At 37.5% G+C, this 15,599-nt stretch overlaps 4 protein-coding genes across 8 annotated transcripts; 2 read left to right on the forward strand and 2 right to left on the reverse strand.

The window, feature by feature from the left end:
- Nucleotides 1-25: 25 nt before the first annotated feature.
- LOC108563918 (histone H2A deubiquitinase MYSM1-like) lies at nucleotides 26-3,367 on the forward strand. Its single transcript, XM_017922736.1, has 9 exons — nucleotides 26-188; nucleotides 434-881; nucleotides 935-1,351; nucleotides 1,406-1,547; nucleotides 1,614-1,858; nucleotides 1,916-2,203; nucleotides 2,252-2,407; nucleotides 2,490-3,104; nucleotides 3,160-3,367. The coding sequence occupies exons 1-9, from the start codon at nucleotides 115-117 to the stop codon at nucleotides 3,283-3,285; spliced, it is 2,511 nt and encodes an 836-aa protein (XP_017778225.1). The 5' UTR covers nucleotides 26-114; the 3' UTR covers nucleotides 3,286-3,367.
- Nucleotides 3,368-3,370: 3 nt separating this feature from the next.
- LOC108563921 (putative cystathionine gamma-lyase 2) lies at nucleotides 3,371-4,945 on the reverse strand. The gene is made up of 5 exons (XM_017922747.1): nucleotides 4,848-4,945; nucleotides 4,627-4,785; nucleotides 4,288-4,575; nucleotides 3,821-4,238; nucleotides 3,371-3,767 (listed from the first exon to the last, which is right to left on the reverse strand). Exons 2-5 carry the CDS (start codon nucleotides 4,774-4,776, stop codon nucleotides 3,451-3,453), a joined length of 1,173 nt encoding a protein of 390 aa, XP_017778236.1. The 5' UTR covers nucleotides 4,777-4,785; nucleotides 4,848-4,945; the 3' UTR covers nucleotides 3,371-3,450.
- A 320-nt stretch (nucleotides 4,946-5,265) lies between these two features.
- On the reverse strand, nucleotides 5,266-8,663 carry LOC108563924 (putative cystathionine gamma-lyase 2). Of its 2 annotated transcripts, none has more exons than XM_017922755.1 (5): nucleotides 8,432-8,663; nucleotides 6,590-6,747; nucleotides 6,252-6,539; nucleotides 5,778-6,195; nucleotides 5,266-5,722 (listed from the first exon to the last, which is right to left on the reverse strand). In XM_017922755.1, exons 2-5 carry the CDS (start codon nucleotides 6,740-6,742, stop codon nucleotides 5,406-5,408), a joined length of 1,176 nt encoding a protein of 391 aa, XP_017778244.1. In that variant the 5' UTR covers nucleotides 6,743-6,747; nucleotides 8,432-8,663; the 3' UTR covers nucleotides 5,266-5,405. The 2 variants fall into 2 exon arrangements, with proteins under 2 accessions (XP_017778244.1, XP_017778245.1); XM_017922756.1 differs by lacking the exon at nucleotides 8,432-8,663 and adding an exon at nucleotides 8,218-8,389.
- A 153-nt stretch (nucleotides 8,664-8,816) lies between these two features.
- Nucleotides 8,817-15,150, forward strand: LOC108563923 (constitutive coactivator of PPAR-gamma-like protein 1). Of its 4 annotated transcripts, none has more exons than XM_017922751.1 (13): nucleotides 8,827-9,458; nucleotides 9,525-9,625; nucleotides 10,114-10,400; nucleotides 10,513-10,799; nucleotides 10,860-11,006; nucleotides 11,067-11,240; nucleotides 11,299-11,661; nucleotides 11,724-11,826; nucleotides 11,874-12,296; nucleotides 12,353-12,741; nucleotides 12,800-13,459; nucleotides 13,667-13,767; nucleotides 13,824-15,150. In XM_017922751.1, exons 3-13 carry the CDS (start codon nucleotides 10,190-10,192, stop codon nucleotides 13,954-13,956), a joined length of 2,991 nt encoding a protein of 996 aa, XP_017778240.1. In that variant the 5' UTR covers nucleotides 8,827-9,458; nucleotides 9,525-9,625; nucleotides 10,114-10,189; the 3' UTR covers nucleotides 13,957-15,150. The 4 variants fall into 4 exon arrangements, with proteins under 4 accessions (XP_017778243.1, XP_017778240.1, XP_017778241.1 ...); XM_017922753.1 differs by having other exon boundaries at nucleotides 8,829-9,625; nucleotides 11,299-11,491; nucleotides 11,546-11,661; XM_017922754.1 differs by having other exon boundaries at nucleotides 8,817-9,625; nucleotides 13,835-13,926.
- Nucleotides 15,151-15,599: the final 449 nt, after the last annotated feature.

A 15,599-nucleotide genomic window follows, 5' to 3' on the forward strand; every position in this document is an offset into this window, starting at 1 on the left:
ATACGTAGTTACAGATGAGATAGTCCAAGGAATTATTAATTGCAAAGGATTTACTTATTGTTATAATGATAACTGTATGCAAAACTTAATTATAAACTAAAAACAATTGAGACAATGGCGGATGAAGACGAAATTGATGTACTTGGAGATTTTAGCCTGGATAATATCTTAACAAACGATGGAACCATGTAAGTTACATATCAATGAGTTGCAAAAATATCTAAGTAGATGTAATAAGTTGCCACCATAAAAGATTTGCAATTAATTCATAAACACCCATGGGTCATTTTTGTAAGGTTATTGTTTGATGCCATCATACAGTGTTTTTGTTTTAAAACAGATAAGCAGTTGTTTATTTCACTTCGAATTGTTTGTGTTTTGAATGTAGATTATTGCCAAAGTTTAGCATTTAAAAACACAAATTTATTTTTAGATTTGATACTACATCATTGGTTTCGCAGAACTCTGATATATTGAATTGTGATTACACAATCCATCCTCAATGGCTTCTGGACAAACCCAGCACAAATCCTGCATTATGGTACAATAACACCACTGATGGTGATTTGGAGTTGACAAAGCAATATGAGTTTGAGCCTCACATAACCACAGAGAATTCAATAACTGATGAGAGTGGATGGACTGAGAAGGAGAAGAACTTGCTTAACAGAGGCATAGAGATCTTTGGCAAAAGCAATTTGAATTTGTCACAATTCATTGGGTCAAGGACACCAGCAGAAGTTAGGTACTTCTTGAAGAACTTCTACTCTGATGTTGAATTATCATACACTCCTCTGAATGATGACAGTCAATGTGTAGAAGAAACAATTGAATCTAGTTTTCTTGCAGATGACACTGATCAAATATTAGAGGACAGTGAGGTGATTGTAAACAGATGAAAATAAATAATTATTGTTAAAATATTGAATTTTAGATACCAGCAAGCATAGAAGAGGTGATTGCAGCTGTATCCACAGCAAAGCCAACTGTCCCCAACAACAAAAAATGTGTAAATCCCAAGAAAAAGTCTTCAAAGTTGATAAATTACGCGAGCATTCCCAGTGGCCAGTCATTACTTAGATCGAATTACGTAAAATCGAAAGAAGTTAAAAAGAAGATTTTGACGAATTCCAATAAGAAATCGGTTAAGTTCAAATTCAAAACTAAACTAAAGGTGATGGATTCACGTAAAAATTGCCCGAGTGGCAAGCCTTTGAAGGCTATGAATTACAAGCCAATTAGGAGGAGAAGCACCAAATCTGAGACTGAAAGTGTTAAATCTGAATCAAGTGATGTACAGATTGTGACTGGCAATGGATTGGCAGTCCCTGTATGCGAAGGAGAAGAAGTGGTAAATATCAAGAACAAAGTAGATGCTAAATGTATGTTAATTGATGTATTTTAGATAAAAATAAGGAAAGAACATGACACAGAAAATTCTGATAGTGATATTGAGATTGATGTAGAAGATTCTGATGATGAGACTAGCAAAAAGGTAGTCATCAAACAAGAGGATACTGCTGTAGTTAAAGAAAATATTAAATCTGGTAAATATATTTTTAAAATCTAAGTTTTACATTACTCAATCATGTAATATTTCCTTTTATTTGTAGAAAATAAAGAAATTAAAACCTGTACTCCAATTGAGAGTAAGTCCATGAAGCAGGTTAGTAACGATACGAAGAAGAAAATTCCGGAATTGAAAGATTTGGATAAAAACGTTGCTGATGAACTATTAACTATGAACGAACCGAGCAGTGAAATTGTTTTGAATTCGGAGATCAGTGAAGTTGAAAAGTTCATCTTTGCCGAATACTTTGAGGGAAGAACTGTGAAAACCCCAGCGCGTTATTTAAAAGTATGCATTAATAACACATTGTAAAAAATCAATTAGGGCATTATTTTTTTTTTGTAGATTCGTAATTATATAATTAACGCTTGGAATACATCGAAGCCCAATTACGTGAAGAAAACTGCGATTAGGAACGGATTGAAGCAGTGCGGAGACGTGAATTGTATTGGCAGGATTCATTATTACTTGGAACAGATCGGAGCTATCAATTTTGGCTGTGAACAAACCAAATATTATAGACCTTTGTACGACATGGTCAATGTTCTGCCAGTTGTAAGAGAAAAATCAGAATCCGCAGTTCCAATTCAAAAAGTAGATTTTCCAAGACAACGAAAGAAGAAATTTGTTAATGTAAATTGTTTTATTTTTGATAACGCGATAATTAAATTTATTTTTTAGGATGGAGAAGGTGGTTATACTTTAACACACGATGAAAGAGGTGATATTATTAATACGACCGTTGTTAATGAGGAGCCTGCGACGAAACAGAGGACTTATATAAAGAAGCCGCAGATAAGATTAATTTATTGTCGGGCGTTCAATGATGAAGTTAAGGTAAATTACTTATTTATATTATGTAAGAAATCATGTTTTGTTGCTTGTTTTCGTTGCGTTAATCAAATCTTTTATATTGCAGCAACAATACACGGTAAGATTGAATTTGTCTGCTTTGATTTTGATGGATCTTCATGCCCACATGCACCTGACCGAGGTGATGGGTCTGATCGGTGGGAATTGGAATTCGCAGCAACGTGTTCTTTCTATAGTACGTTACGAACCATGCAAAAACATAGCATCTTCGTCCACCCATTGCGATATGTGTCCAATTAGTCAAGCAAGAGCCGCGGATTATTTGCACGACGATAACTTGGACATCCTCGGATGGTACCACTCTCATCCGACCTTCGCACCGGAACCGTCCCAACAGGATTTGGAGACGCAGCTATCCGTGCAACAATGGATCGGCAATAAAAAGCCGTGCATAGGTTTCATCCTTTCGCCCTTCAGCTTGCACGGCGCTTTAATTGCCAGCCCTTACCGTTGCCTGATCGTCGATAGAAAGGAGAACTTCGAAGACCAATTCGTTCCATACAAATTGAAGGTGGAATTGGTCACGGACGAGCTGGACGTCGAAGATTTGACGATCAAGGCCAAACGCGTTTTAGAGACGGAGAGCAGCGCGACAGGTAAAAGCCAGGTAGATTTTACGAAGACCTATTTCCAGGATAATAGCATTACCTATTTGGACAAGGTAAGTTTTTTGTTTGCTGCTTGTGAAAGGAAATATTAATTATGCTATGTTTCAGTTTATATACAGCGTTAAGATGCATTTAGCGAAATGCTCGGGGATAAATAAGATGACTTGCGATGCCATTACCAATAATTTAAGTGAACTGTGCAATAGCAAACTTCATTGTTCTAACAATAGATGATTGATTGTTATTACATTGTTTTTCTTTTGTGTGCAAATGAAATTATATTAGTTAGTAGATCTCAATATTTATTATTTTTATATTAAAGATTACACCTTGATTGGGTGCTACTGCACTCAATGAGAATATATATTTTTTGTTGATTTATGGTTATTAATTATTCAGTTAAATAGAATCCAGTGCTTGCTTTAAATCATGGATTAAATCCTCGATGTCTTCCAATCCAACTGTTAACCTAATAAGGCTATCATTGATGTTGAGGATCTTTTGCTGGGCTACAGGAACATTGGCGGCTGTCATCTTGCATGGTAAATCGGCTAAGCTTTCGCAGCCGCCTAAACTAGGTGCTAATGTAAATATCTTCAATGAGTCCAAAAACTTCATGGATTCTTTCAGTTCTCCCTTGAGGTAGAACGCAACCATGCCGCTATGTCCGGAAGTTTGGCTTTTGAATAAGTCATGCTGCGGATGACTAGCCAATCCTAAATATCACTAGTTTGTTATAAATTTCTTTATGTTTCATCAAATCACTTACCTGGGTGCATAACCTGTTTTACTTTAGGATGAGTTTCTAAGAACTTGGCTACTTGTATTCCGTTCTCTGAATGCTGGCGCATTCTCAAAGCCAGGGTCTTCAAACTACGATTTACCAGAGAACAATCGAACGGGGATGGAATAATGCCCATTGCGTTTTGTAAAAAGCGCAGTTTTTCGTGGTACTGTTGATTATTGGTGAGGATAGCCCCCATGATTACGTCCGTATGTCCGTTCATGTATTTAGTTAGAGAATATGTAGAAAGATCGGCGCCTAACTCTAGTGGTCTTTGGAAGTACGGAGTAAGGAAAGTATTGTCAACAGCGAGGATAATGTTCTTTTCCTTTGACAATGCGGCAACGGCTCTAATATCTATGACTTTCAACGTAGGATTCGTCGGTGTTTCCAACCAAATCAACTAAAATTGCTGAATTATATAACATACAAATATGTATGACTCGACTTACTTTAGTGTTAACTTTAATGGCATCTTTAATATTCCTTATATCTGTACAATCAACATGGCTGACTTCCATTCCGAATCTTGTGCTGATTTGGCTGAAGACACGTTTCGATCCACCGTACAAATCCATTCCAGTGATGAGGTGATCACCACTTTGGAACATTCCTAAAAGACCGGTGATTGCCCCCAAACCGGATGAAAAGCAAATTCCGTGTTTTGCTCCTTCCAATGAAGCAAGGCAAGATTCCAGAACATCTCTGGATGGATTTCCGGAACGTCCATATTCGTATTTCTGAAAATAATTTTAAATTAAGAACAGTTTAACTGAAATGGCCAGGACTACTTTGAATTCGCCAGGTCTGTCTTGTTTGTATGTTGTGGACATCACGATTGGTGGGACCACACACATGGAATCCGAATTATCGGGATTATATCCAGCATGGATGGCTTTGGTGGAAAAACCTTTTGGTGATGATTGAAAATCGCGACTCATATTGATTTGCTAGAATTAAACAACAACAAAAAATGGACAATGATGAATAATTAACAGAATAAACATCTTACCTAATTGCAGCTAGTCACCGATCTGAGAGTAAAAGACTAGTAATCAAAATAACACGAATCTGAACTTTTATATGCAAATGTGCCAATAGTTATCATTGCGAAATTATGTTTTGATGGATGTACTTCCAAAATACAATAATGTTTAATGCATCTTATCTGCAATTGAAAAAAAAAAACATGTTTGCGTGTGTCTCTTTCATATCTTTCATATTGATTTTTATAATTACAAAAATAACAAGTTTTACGATTAGTAACGTTTTGCATGGTTAAACTCTCGATTAAAAGGATGTATAAATAATAAACGTATTTCATTATCAACTCAAGTCAATAAATTGGTATTATTTATAAGGAGTAAATTATTTTAATTGAATACTAAGAAATTATTTAGTTTATTTCATTGAAATAAAGAATAATCGTGTTGTTTATTGGTCATTTCTTTATTTTTTCAAAATAGATATTATATGCTACAAGCAAATGTAGACATCATTATACAAGTAGTTGCTGTAAACGTTTCATATAAAATTGAGCTGTAAAGAAAGAAAAATTGTTTAAAAAAGTTTAAATTGAAGCGAACGCTTGATTTAAGTCAGCTATTATGTCATCAACATCTTCCAAGCCAATTGAGAGACGAATCAGACTGTCGTCGATTTTGAGGATTTTACGTTGTTCTTCTGGAACGGAAGCGTGTGTCATCACCGATGGCAACTCAGCTAAGCTCTCGTATCCTCCCAAGCTTTCTGCCAATGTGAAGACCTTCAAGGAGCTCAGGAACTTCTTAGAGTCTTTCAGTTCACCTTTGAGGTAGAACGTCACCATACCACTGTGCCCAGATGTTTGAGTCTTGAATAGAATGTGCTGAGGATGGCTTGGTAAACCTGTTCAATGAAATTTTAAGCTAGTTTTATGCATATACCAAGTGTTACTTTTTACCTGGATGCAAGACCTTCTTTACATGGGGATGCGTTTCCAAAAACTTGGCAACAATCAAACCATTTTTGCTGTGTTGCCTCATCCTCACTGCCAGGGTCTTCAAACTACGGTTTACCAAGGAACAATCGAACGGCGATGGAACAATGCCCATTGCGTTCTGCAAGAATCGCAGCTTCTCGTGGTGCTTGTGATTGTTGGTGAGGATCGCTCCCATGATCACGTCGGAATGTCCATTCATGTATTTAGTTAAGGAATACACTGTGAGATCGGCGCCCAGCTCGAGCGGGCGTTGGAAGTATGGAGTGAGGAAAGTGTTGTCTACGGCGAGGACGATATTCTTCTCCTTTGCTATGGTGGAGATAGCCTTAATATCCATGACCTTCATTGTGGGATTTGTCGGCGTTTCCAACCAGATCAGCTGAAATAATTTCGTTATAAAAAACCGTTTAGATTTTCACTTTTCCATAGACTCACTTTGGTGTTGCTTTGGATGGCCGCAGCGACGTTGTTAACATCCGTGCCATCGACGTGAGATACTTCGAAGCCGAATTTCTTGCCGACCTGATTGAACAACCTATTTGAACCTCCGTAGATGTCATCTCCGGTGATGATGTGATCTCCGGATTGGAACATGCCCAAAAGACCTGTTATAGCACCAAGGCCGGAAGAAAAGCAAACTCCGTGCTTAGCATCTTCCAAGGAGGCGAGGCAAGTTTCTAAGACATCTCTGGAAGGATTTCCGGAACGACCGTACTCATATTTCTACAAAGAAACAAAAATCAACGACATTCTACATATTACAATTAAATTACTTTGAAATCAGCAGGACCGTACTGCTTGAATGTCGTGGACAAAACGATTGGTGGGACAACACACATTGAATCCCAATTGTCCGGATTCTGTCCAGAGTGTATGGCTCTAGTGGCGAAGCCCTTGGGCACTGGGAGATAATCTTCTGGGTTCATATTGTCTGCAATCAACGAGTTCATTATTAGAATTATTTAACGAGTCAATATTAATTAAAGTTGATGAATTTGTTCTCTCTCGCTAATTACACGTTGGAATTCCTTCAACTACTGATCAATTTGAACGGTCCAAAGTCCTCATCGTTAATTCGTATAAATGAAGACTCACAATTTCTATTGAATCATACAACCCATATTATGTGCACCCATTTAAATTAAATATTAAGATAATTTAAATATGATTAATTTTAATTGACTTTAACAATATTACTTATGCTTACTTACTTAGTGATAACTCTAATAAATACGAAATTCTTTTGAAAAGATTTTTTGTAAACTCAATTTAATCGCAGTCTTTACTGAAATGACATGGAAACAGAGTAGATGTTTTTAAATATTAAAAAACATCGTACGATTCTTAGAGATTAGCCATAAACAAATATTATTATTTTTCAAGTTTACAAAAATGTATGCATATTCTTTAAATGATTTGCGGACGTTTCTGCAGCAGATAAGATTATTGGATTAGGTCCGTGTGTAATTCGAGCGCTTGGATTATGTAACAGATAAAATTGGAAACCGGCAGATTGGAAATTCGTGTTCGATGCCCTTCGGGCTGCGATGCAAAGAAACGCTGAAGGACAACTGGAAACGCTTATTCGGCGTTTCTTTGATTGAAATTATATCAATATCGAACATACGTTGAAAATGAACGTCATACATTATTTACACGAGATAACTGTAATGACGCACGATATTCGTTAACTAACAATTATTTTGCCTAATTACGTGATTCTCTGTTTAAGTCTATTTTCGACATGCATTATTTTTAGATTCGTATTACGGAAACTAATATTGTATTACATCAGAAAAAATTCCTGAAAACTTTTCTACAATTATAGGTATTAAATTTTTCTTTCTAATCGCAAATTATTTGCAATATGTAATATAATTGCACAATATTAGGGTAGGATTAACTCAATTGCAGTAGTTGCAACAGTATATAATTAATTTCTCTCTAAATATATTAGTAATTATGTTTATTTTTTTATTTGTAATTTTCTATTTTATTCTTTATAAATAGTATTCGTCTATTATGAGATTATCATTCCAAGTAACCAATTAATTCCTGTATAATATTAGTAGTTATTACTTTTGCAAATACTATTAATATTCATAACTAACAAGAATCCGTTGAACAACAAGCAATTACAATTGAAAATTAATAAATAAATTAAAGTTATTTTATTAAATATATTTCGTTTTTAATATTCACTTTACATAATTTTATTGTATTAGAACATTATGCTTGTTTAGTTTGAATCAACGGTTGAAAATGTGTTAGAAACGAATGAAAAAAAAGAACATTCGTAGTAAAGCGTAAAATTTTAACAATTTTTTAGCGAAACGTGGACGGCGTTTGCGGCTAGCGTGCGTTTATCTACAAAGCGCGTTTGAAATTAGATTGGTGTGACCTTCTGATGGAATATAGCTTCAGTGTCATGTAATTCGGAAAGCGTGGCTGAATCTTCTCCGAAGGTGCAGGATTTTATTTGTAAATTCAATCTGGGTACGTGATGCAACGAAGATGGAAATTACGAGTACACATTTTTGGGCCGCTCACGTGGTCTGAGTGCAGGTCAGGGAATCGCAGTTGGATAGCGTTCATCAAAAATCAATAAAACTCACCCTAGACGTGCACCAGGTTCGATCGAGGAATGCTTGTTTACTCGGAGGTGGCAGGTATTAGCCAGATGGTCGCGATAAGAGCTCTAAACGCGTACTATTTAAAACATTCCCGATGCGATGTAATTACAGTTGCCAAGTTAATATTCCCGGAGCGCGGACAGGTTTTTATATATGCGCGTAGACAGCCATCCATCTCCATTGCCCAAGAATCGTGCGAGACCGATTGCTATCACCAATTGACGATTCGAGGGCAAAGAAATGAACAAAAATATATATACACACATCAAATATAACGAATATAGCAGTTAAATATTATTTGTACATCGATAAACAGCGATAAAAGCAGTTGCGAAACTCTTCATTTAACTTTTCTGTCTTTAATCATGGAATGACATTTTTAAATAAATTATTTTCAAATTTAAATTTGAATATCGTTTTTGCATGGATTTTTGGCGCGCCATTTCAAAATTTGCCGCCGATCGCAGCGCATCCGTCATGCGCGCGGACGATTTCGCGCAACTGCATCCGGTAAACATACAGTTCATGCGTTCAGTGCGAAAATAACATATATTCGAATGGAAAATTGCACTGCTCATACCGTGCTCAGCGCTTTTCCATCGTGCGAGATCAAGGCTTCTTCCCTTCAGGAATCGTGATCCTAGAAGACGGAAGTTGTCATCGAGTCTGTTCCGGTTTAGATACAATAGAATTCTGTGCATATTTTTTTTTTGCTGCTGCTGTCGAGAGGTTTGTTTGGGTTTGTTTTTCACTCTCTCTCTCTCTCTCTCGCACATCGTGTCGCGCATTTGCAGAGTCTATCCGACTCTCTCTCTCTTTCTCCTTGTTTTCGTTTTTGGTGTTGTTGTTTTTCCCGGTAGAGTGTCAGAACGGGTGGTTTGTTTGCCGGTACGTGACTACCTTTTGGAATAGCGGAAGCGGATTACCCGGAAGGACGAGTGATTTCCGGTCTGACAATCGTCGTGGTGGAGGCCTTTGCTCCCGGACCATCTGATGGATGACATCCCTCGTAATTGGATTGACATTGCACCGTTCGTTCTGTTTAATTATTTTTAAATTGATCCGCTCTGTACAGTAATGGCGGACATTTCATAATTTCCCCACTTTGCTCCGAATTTCCCCCCATTAATCGTCAACAATAATACCGAAATTGCAATTGCAATTCAGTGACAGCAGGTAATAATGATCTACAACCCCCCAAAAAATTCTCCACCCCCTCGAAACAGCACCCTAACCTTCCCCCCTCAGACATGACCTATCTCATCCCTGCAGTAATTGCACTTTTAAATAATTCAGTGCATTGATTTTACATGGTAATCCCATTACATGTAACTGAACTGTCACATCTGACAGTTCTATATGCTGCATACCAAATACTCACCATACAAAACACAAGAATCCCAATCAAACAATTTAGGTTAAGTCCACTTAGCCTCAATTGGATAATTGCAAAATTAGAGCCAGAAAAATCTCAATTTTCCTCCCAATCGAACACTCATCTTGCACTCCATTTTGAATGTGCAAGTGGGAACAGTGAAAGAGAAGCAACTTTCCTTTTGCATTCAAAATCCTTTTTTTCATTTTAAAATCATTATGCTATTATTAGAAAGTGATGTAGTCTTTGCAGAATTATATAGTTAACAATTAAAAACATTTATTTGCAGGAGGATAATTGCAATTCTGCATTATTAAGGGCATTTATCATCTTCTTCATCATTGTTTGACTTTGGATTTTGTGCAATGGGTATTCAGGATCTGCAGGCACTTCTGGAGAGTACCAGTTTGGAAGGAGGAGCAGTGTCAGTTGACTTGCTGAAGATTGCTCGCAATGTTACACAAAGGCAGCAGCCACACAACTCTGGGAGAAAAATTAGACCAATTGGCAACAAGCTGAAACTGATTGTTGATGCTGAGGATTGTTTAGACAGGCTGTATGGAGGCTACTTTTCAGGTATTTTACTTTTCTATTTTTCATAATAATTATAAATATTATGTCAGACTATTTGAAATTGAACAACTATTAGTTGTCATAGTATATGTTAATAATTAAATGTATGTTATAGATTGGGCATGTGGTGGACAGTGGAATCGAATGGTTCAGTTCCTATCGCTTCTAACGCAGGCAGTTGAGAGGGGTAACATCGAGTTGGCCGTTGTATTTAATGGAACAATTGAATCCAGCAGAATGAGCGAATGGGTGGCGCAACAGGCCAACGTTAGACAAAGAGTTGGCATGGTGTTGAAACACGTCAATACTAAAGCTACTCCGCCTCCTAAGGTCTGGTGGACAGCACCTATTTGCCTGAAGACTGCTCTCAGAATGGCCCTCAGACATTTAGGAATTACAGTTGTAAGTATTGCGCCACATCAATGTTTTTCTCAAGAATCTAATGACAATTGCTCTCTCAAGATGTGTACAATGGATGATCACCATCAGGAGGTTATAGCGTATTGCAGGGAATACGGATTTCATGGCCTTTTGGCCGACGATGCGGAATACGCCGCATTCAATCCACCTCGCTACTTCTCTTCTGAGAACATTAAACTCACATACAAGGTATAAGTCTTCTTTAACGGCTTCACGTTCACGCAAACTAATTATAAACTCTTCTTTTAGGGTTCCTTGGAAACCAAAGAATACATGGTTGCTGAGTTAAGCAAACATTTACAATTAACTCAAGAGCAAATGTGCGTCTTGGCATCACTTCTGGGCAACTTTCTGCTGCCTGAAAACGAGCTGCAAGACGTTTACAAGAAAATCCAGACTGTTTTTATAAATAAGGATACAAAGGTAATTGTGAAAAGTGACTAAATATTTGAATATTTTTTTTAACCTAATTGCTATTCAGATGCAGGGAGAATCCGCTGTTAGATTAATCGCTATGTACGTTCGTACCTTACCATCTCCATCCAATATGGATGCTCTTGTCACCGAAGTGTTCGGCAGCAACAAAGACAAACGCTGCCCGATATTCAAGCAATCAGTTTTGTATTATCTGAACGGCACTGCCCATGGATTTTTAAAATATTCTTCGCCAAAAGGTAAAAACGCTTTGTCAATGTTGTCGAGAAATTCAACACGGCCCGTTATTTCAGCAAATAATTATAAGGGTAAGAAAGCGACTGTGCAGAACAATAACAATGTGAACAGCATAAAAACGGAGGCTGAGCTCGACACTGCTGGATTTGCGTCCGAGACTACAGAGCAAGAAGTAAGTTTTTGATTATAGTCTTATTTTTTGCAACAATAATTTTAATTTTCTTTAATTTACAGCAAGAGAGTTTACAGAATTACCGTTTAGCTACTGTCAATCAAGTATTGAGTTCCGATATCATTAGTCCCGAAACTGATTCGTCTGCGAAGAGTAGTCCTCATGGTAAGTTTATTTGTGGAATAAACTTTTCAATTCTCCTTCCTTTTCAGTGAATTTTGTTTTAGACGAATCCTCACCGACTTCAGATTCGCGTCTACACAATGGTCACGCCAGTGCAGGTAGCAGTAGTAACAGCAGTAGCACATCTGGTACTGGTAATAGCAATAATAACACCGCCACAACTGGAAGTCTACCATCGCCAAGAAGTAATACAATAAGTGGAAATGTGATAAATCCGACTGTCTCCACCGATGTGTTACGGACTTCCTCTTTGAGGCACCAGAAAGGTCTCATGTGTCCATGGATCCTTCACGTACTGAGCACAAGGGAAATCCGTTTGCCTTGCGTCATGGAGGATGAAGGGAATCGCGAGTTTCCGCCCATCCATGAAATCTATTTACCTTTACGACAGAGGATCTACGCTGTTCTCTTTAATCTGCATCATTATCGCTACGTCCAAACTAAGGGAAAAAGTAAGTGATCTATTAGTTTTTGGGTATAAATAATATATTTATTATTTTTTTTCCAGAAAATTTCATTATTCCCGATTGTATGCCGACTCCGGAGATTGTTATTACGGAATGGGTTTATAGCAGGAGTAATCCGTATCAGACACCTGAACAGGTGAAGGCTGTACCTTTGTCGTGGGCTGTGCCCACTTTACAGCGCTTGTGGTTCGGGCCTTCTGTTGATGATAAACGTCGTCGTATGCGAGCTTTACTCTCTTGCCTCAACTCTGACACCCCGCTCATTTTGAACATGTCCTACGTGCCTCAGCATATGCTTGTCATGGCATGCGTTCTCAGATACATAATGTCACAGGATAAGCCGATTCTGCGACGTAACGAGCTCGACGTCTTCATATGTCAAGCATTCAATCCAGACCTTATGAACACTCAGTATTTGCAGGAGTTAACCGTTAGTATTATATTGTAAACAAAATAGTCTATTGAATTAAATGGTGTTGTATTTGCAGCTGAACGTGGTGACTAGTCGAGGTGTCCAATTAGCAGCCGTCTTTATGAATGGAGTCGAAATGGCCCTTTTGGCGAATGACGCGTGCGGTGCGCCTTTGCCTTGGTTATTGTGTTGTCCGTGGTTGTACTTCGATGGAAAGCTCTTCCACCATACCCTGACACGTTCTATACATGCGAAGAGTCTTTTGGACTTATGCGAGAACCACATCGAACGTGTTGTCAAAGTGGAGCGCATGCGAAAGGCCATCCTCGAAGGATTGGATGCCAAATTTGCTAAAATCCCGTTGCAGGTAAACGCGTTCCGTATGCCGCCCTCCAATTGTCTGCCACCAGTGCCATTACCTTCATCGAGGGGACCATCCAACATGCGGCATCGTCCTTTGCAATCGCGCGGAGCTCAACTGCAGATAGCTGGAGTAGTGGTTGGTTCATGGGGCGCGAACTATGGATACCAGCAGCAGAACTTGAGACAGCCACCTCAGATGGTCAGCGGTGTTCCTTTCCGCGGAGGCCTTAATCCTCAGAACCGTGGACTTCCTGCACCTGGAAATAATTTCATGCCCCCTCAGCAACAGTACAACCATAGGAATAATGGTTCAAACCCGAACAGGCAGAGGAAGCAAGGACCACCTACTTTCAATGTAAACAAGAAAAATAATGTGAGTAATCTTATTTGTAATTAATTTTTTTCTATGTCTGGATGAATTAATTTAATTCTTACTTATCTTGTATACTCTAATCATGGATAAGTTGGATTTATATTTTATATTCATGTCTAATTTTTGCAACGCTCTAATATATCAATTAGTTTGAGTGTCTGTTGTAACTTGGAAATATCGCACGTATTAATTAGATAGCATTTGTAGCCAAATAAGAAGAAGAGCAATAAGCAGAAGCAAAACGCCGGAGGAGCAAATAAGGGCCGAAACAATAACGCTCTTCCCTTTACGACGAAGACCGATATCGGGTAAGTTCACGGTTTCGACTGGAGCGATATAAATTAGGTGCTAAATGTGTATTTAGAGATGTTTTAGTAAGTGATGTGATTAAGAAAGAACATTCGTTGGCGGAAGAAGCCATCTTGGAAGACTGCAGAGGAGGATCCGAGCACCAGGGACAAGGCGACGGACCTTCGATCGAGACAGCTGCCTGTTAAGTGCGTTAGTTACTGATAATGTTACATAGACTTTTTTTGACGTTATCACCAACCAACAAGAATCCCCCCCAACCCCTAAATGTTAAAAAAGAGTTACAAATTTAATTTATACTGCGTTAGCGAAAGAAAGAAGGCGACGACGACGGACAGAAATGCTTCGTATCGTAGGTAATGAAAGAAACAAACAATAACGGATTTTATTGTATTATTTATTGGCTTTAACATTAACAGGAGATTTTTTCGTTCTTTCTTTCGTTTAATCTATATAGGTTTGTTTAAGTTTGATATATTATATTATATATTATATATATATTTTTTGAGACGTGATTGGTGCTTCTCGATGCATTAAGAGACTAAAACGAAGTGCGATTTTTGACCAATTGACTTATTTTTATTAAGAATATATTAATATATGTGGCTCAACAACGATGATTTCAAGTAATGACATGAAAACAGTGCGCGTTTTACAACATGGACCTCCTGCACTATCCTTGTGTTCAGATGTATCACGATGATCGAGGAGAAAACGGTTACTAAGAGAGAAAGAGAGATGAAAAGAAAAAAAAACAAAGAGAAATAGTATGGTTGGAGAGCAAATGTATATTTTTCTATATTTGTTACGAGTGTTAATATTATATTGACTGAGATATCACATCAGTCGCTGCTGTGATTTATATTTATGATATTTATATATACAACATCGGTTTAATGATAATACGCCTTTACAAACTAATTCATTTCCATGCTCTAGCGTTTAAGAGAGAGAGAGAGAGGCAGGCAGGACAAAAAAAGCCTGGGTCACCGCCCATTTTCATTTTGCGCCAAAAATAAACCCCGCCCATCGCCCGCCCTCCACACATTCCATCAGAAGCGATGCATTTTTCTCGAAGAAAATTTAGTTTTCGAAAGCGGTCACGAAATTTAAAAAAAAATATTAATTAATTACGGGCAACTTGTGATAAAAGCAACATGAAAATGGGGTACGGCGAACATAGGAAATTCCATCAATCAATCATTTATTTATTTTTTACAAAAAAAGAAAACTAAATTCGGGAAAGCAAAAGTTGCAATGGCAATCGGCTAATGCTTTAGTTTGTCAAGTCTATTTATTACATTATTATATAAAGAATATATGGTTCATTCGAATTTGAATCTTACAAGAGAGATATAGAGAGACAACTCTTTTTTCAGACTTAAAAAAAAAATATTACACGGCCAATACATTCAACTATAAAGAAAGAAAAAAAAGATAATTAAATATTATTGAAAGAAAAACTGACACGATGTGTGCATCTATGTATGGTTCGTTATTTTTTTTTTGTTCAATGGTGCAGTGGAAAACCGTTGTTAAACGTTTATAAGCTGGTCAATTAAATGTTCACTGCTCCGGCGTTCAGAATTACGCAACTTTCGACCATACATATTTGTACGCTCTGTATATACTTGGAAAGTGTTTTTATATACTAATACATATTACACGATGAAAGAACCGACGGCGTCACATTGTTATGTTGCTCATCGTCAAATATTGACGCCAGACGTTTCGAATTTTGTAATTCGACTTTGGAAGTCTTGTAGCAAGTACTTGTATTCTTTGCAAATTTCGCAAACTATCTAAACACACCATTCGACATAAACAAAAC

Source organism: Nicrophorus vespilloides, unplaced genomic scaffold (genome assembly GCF_001412225.1).
Source record: "Nicrophorus vespilloides isolate i.1.1-1 unplaced genomic scaffold, Nicve_v1.0, whole genome shotgun sequence".
NCBI classification, from domain to species: Eukaryota; Metazoa; Arthropoda; class Insecta; order Coleoptera; family Silphidae; genus Nicrophorus; species Nicrophorus vespilloides.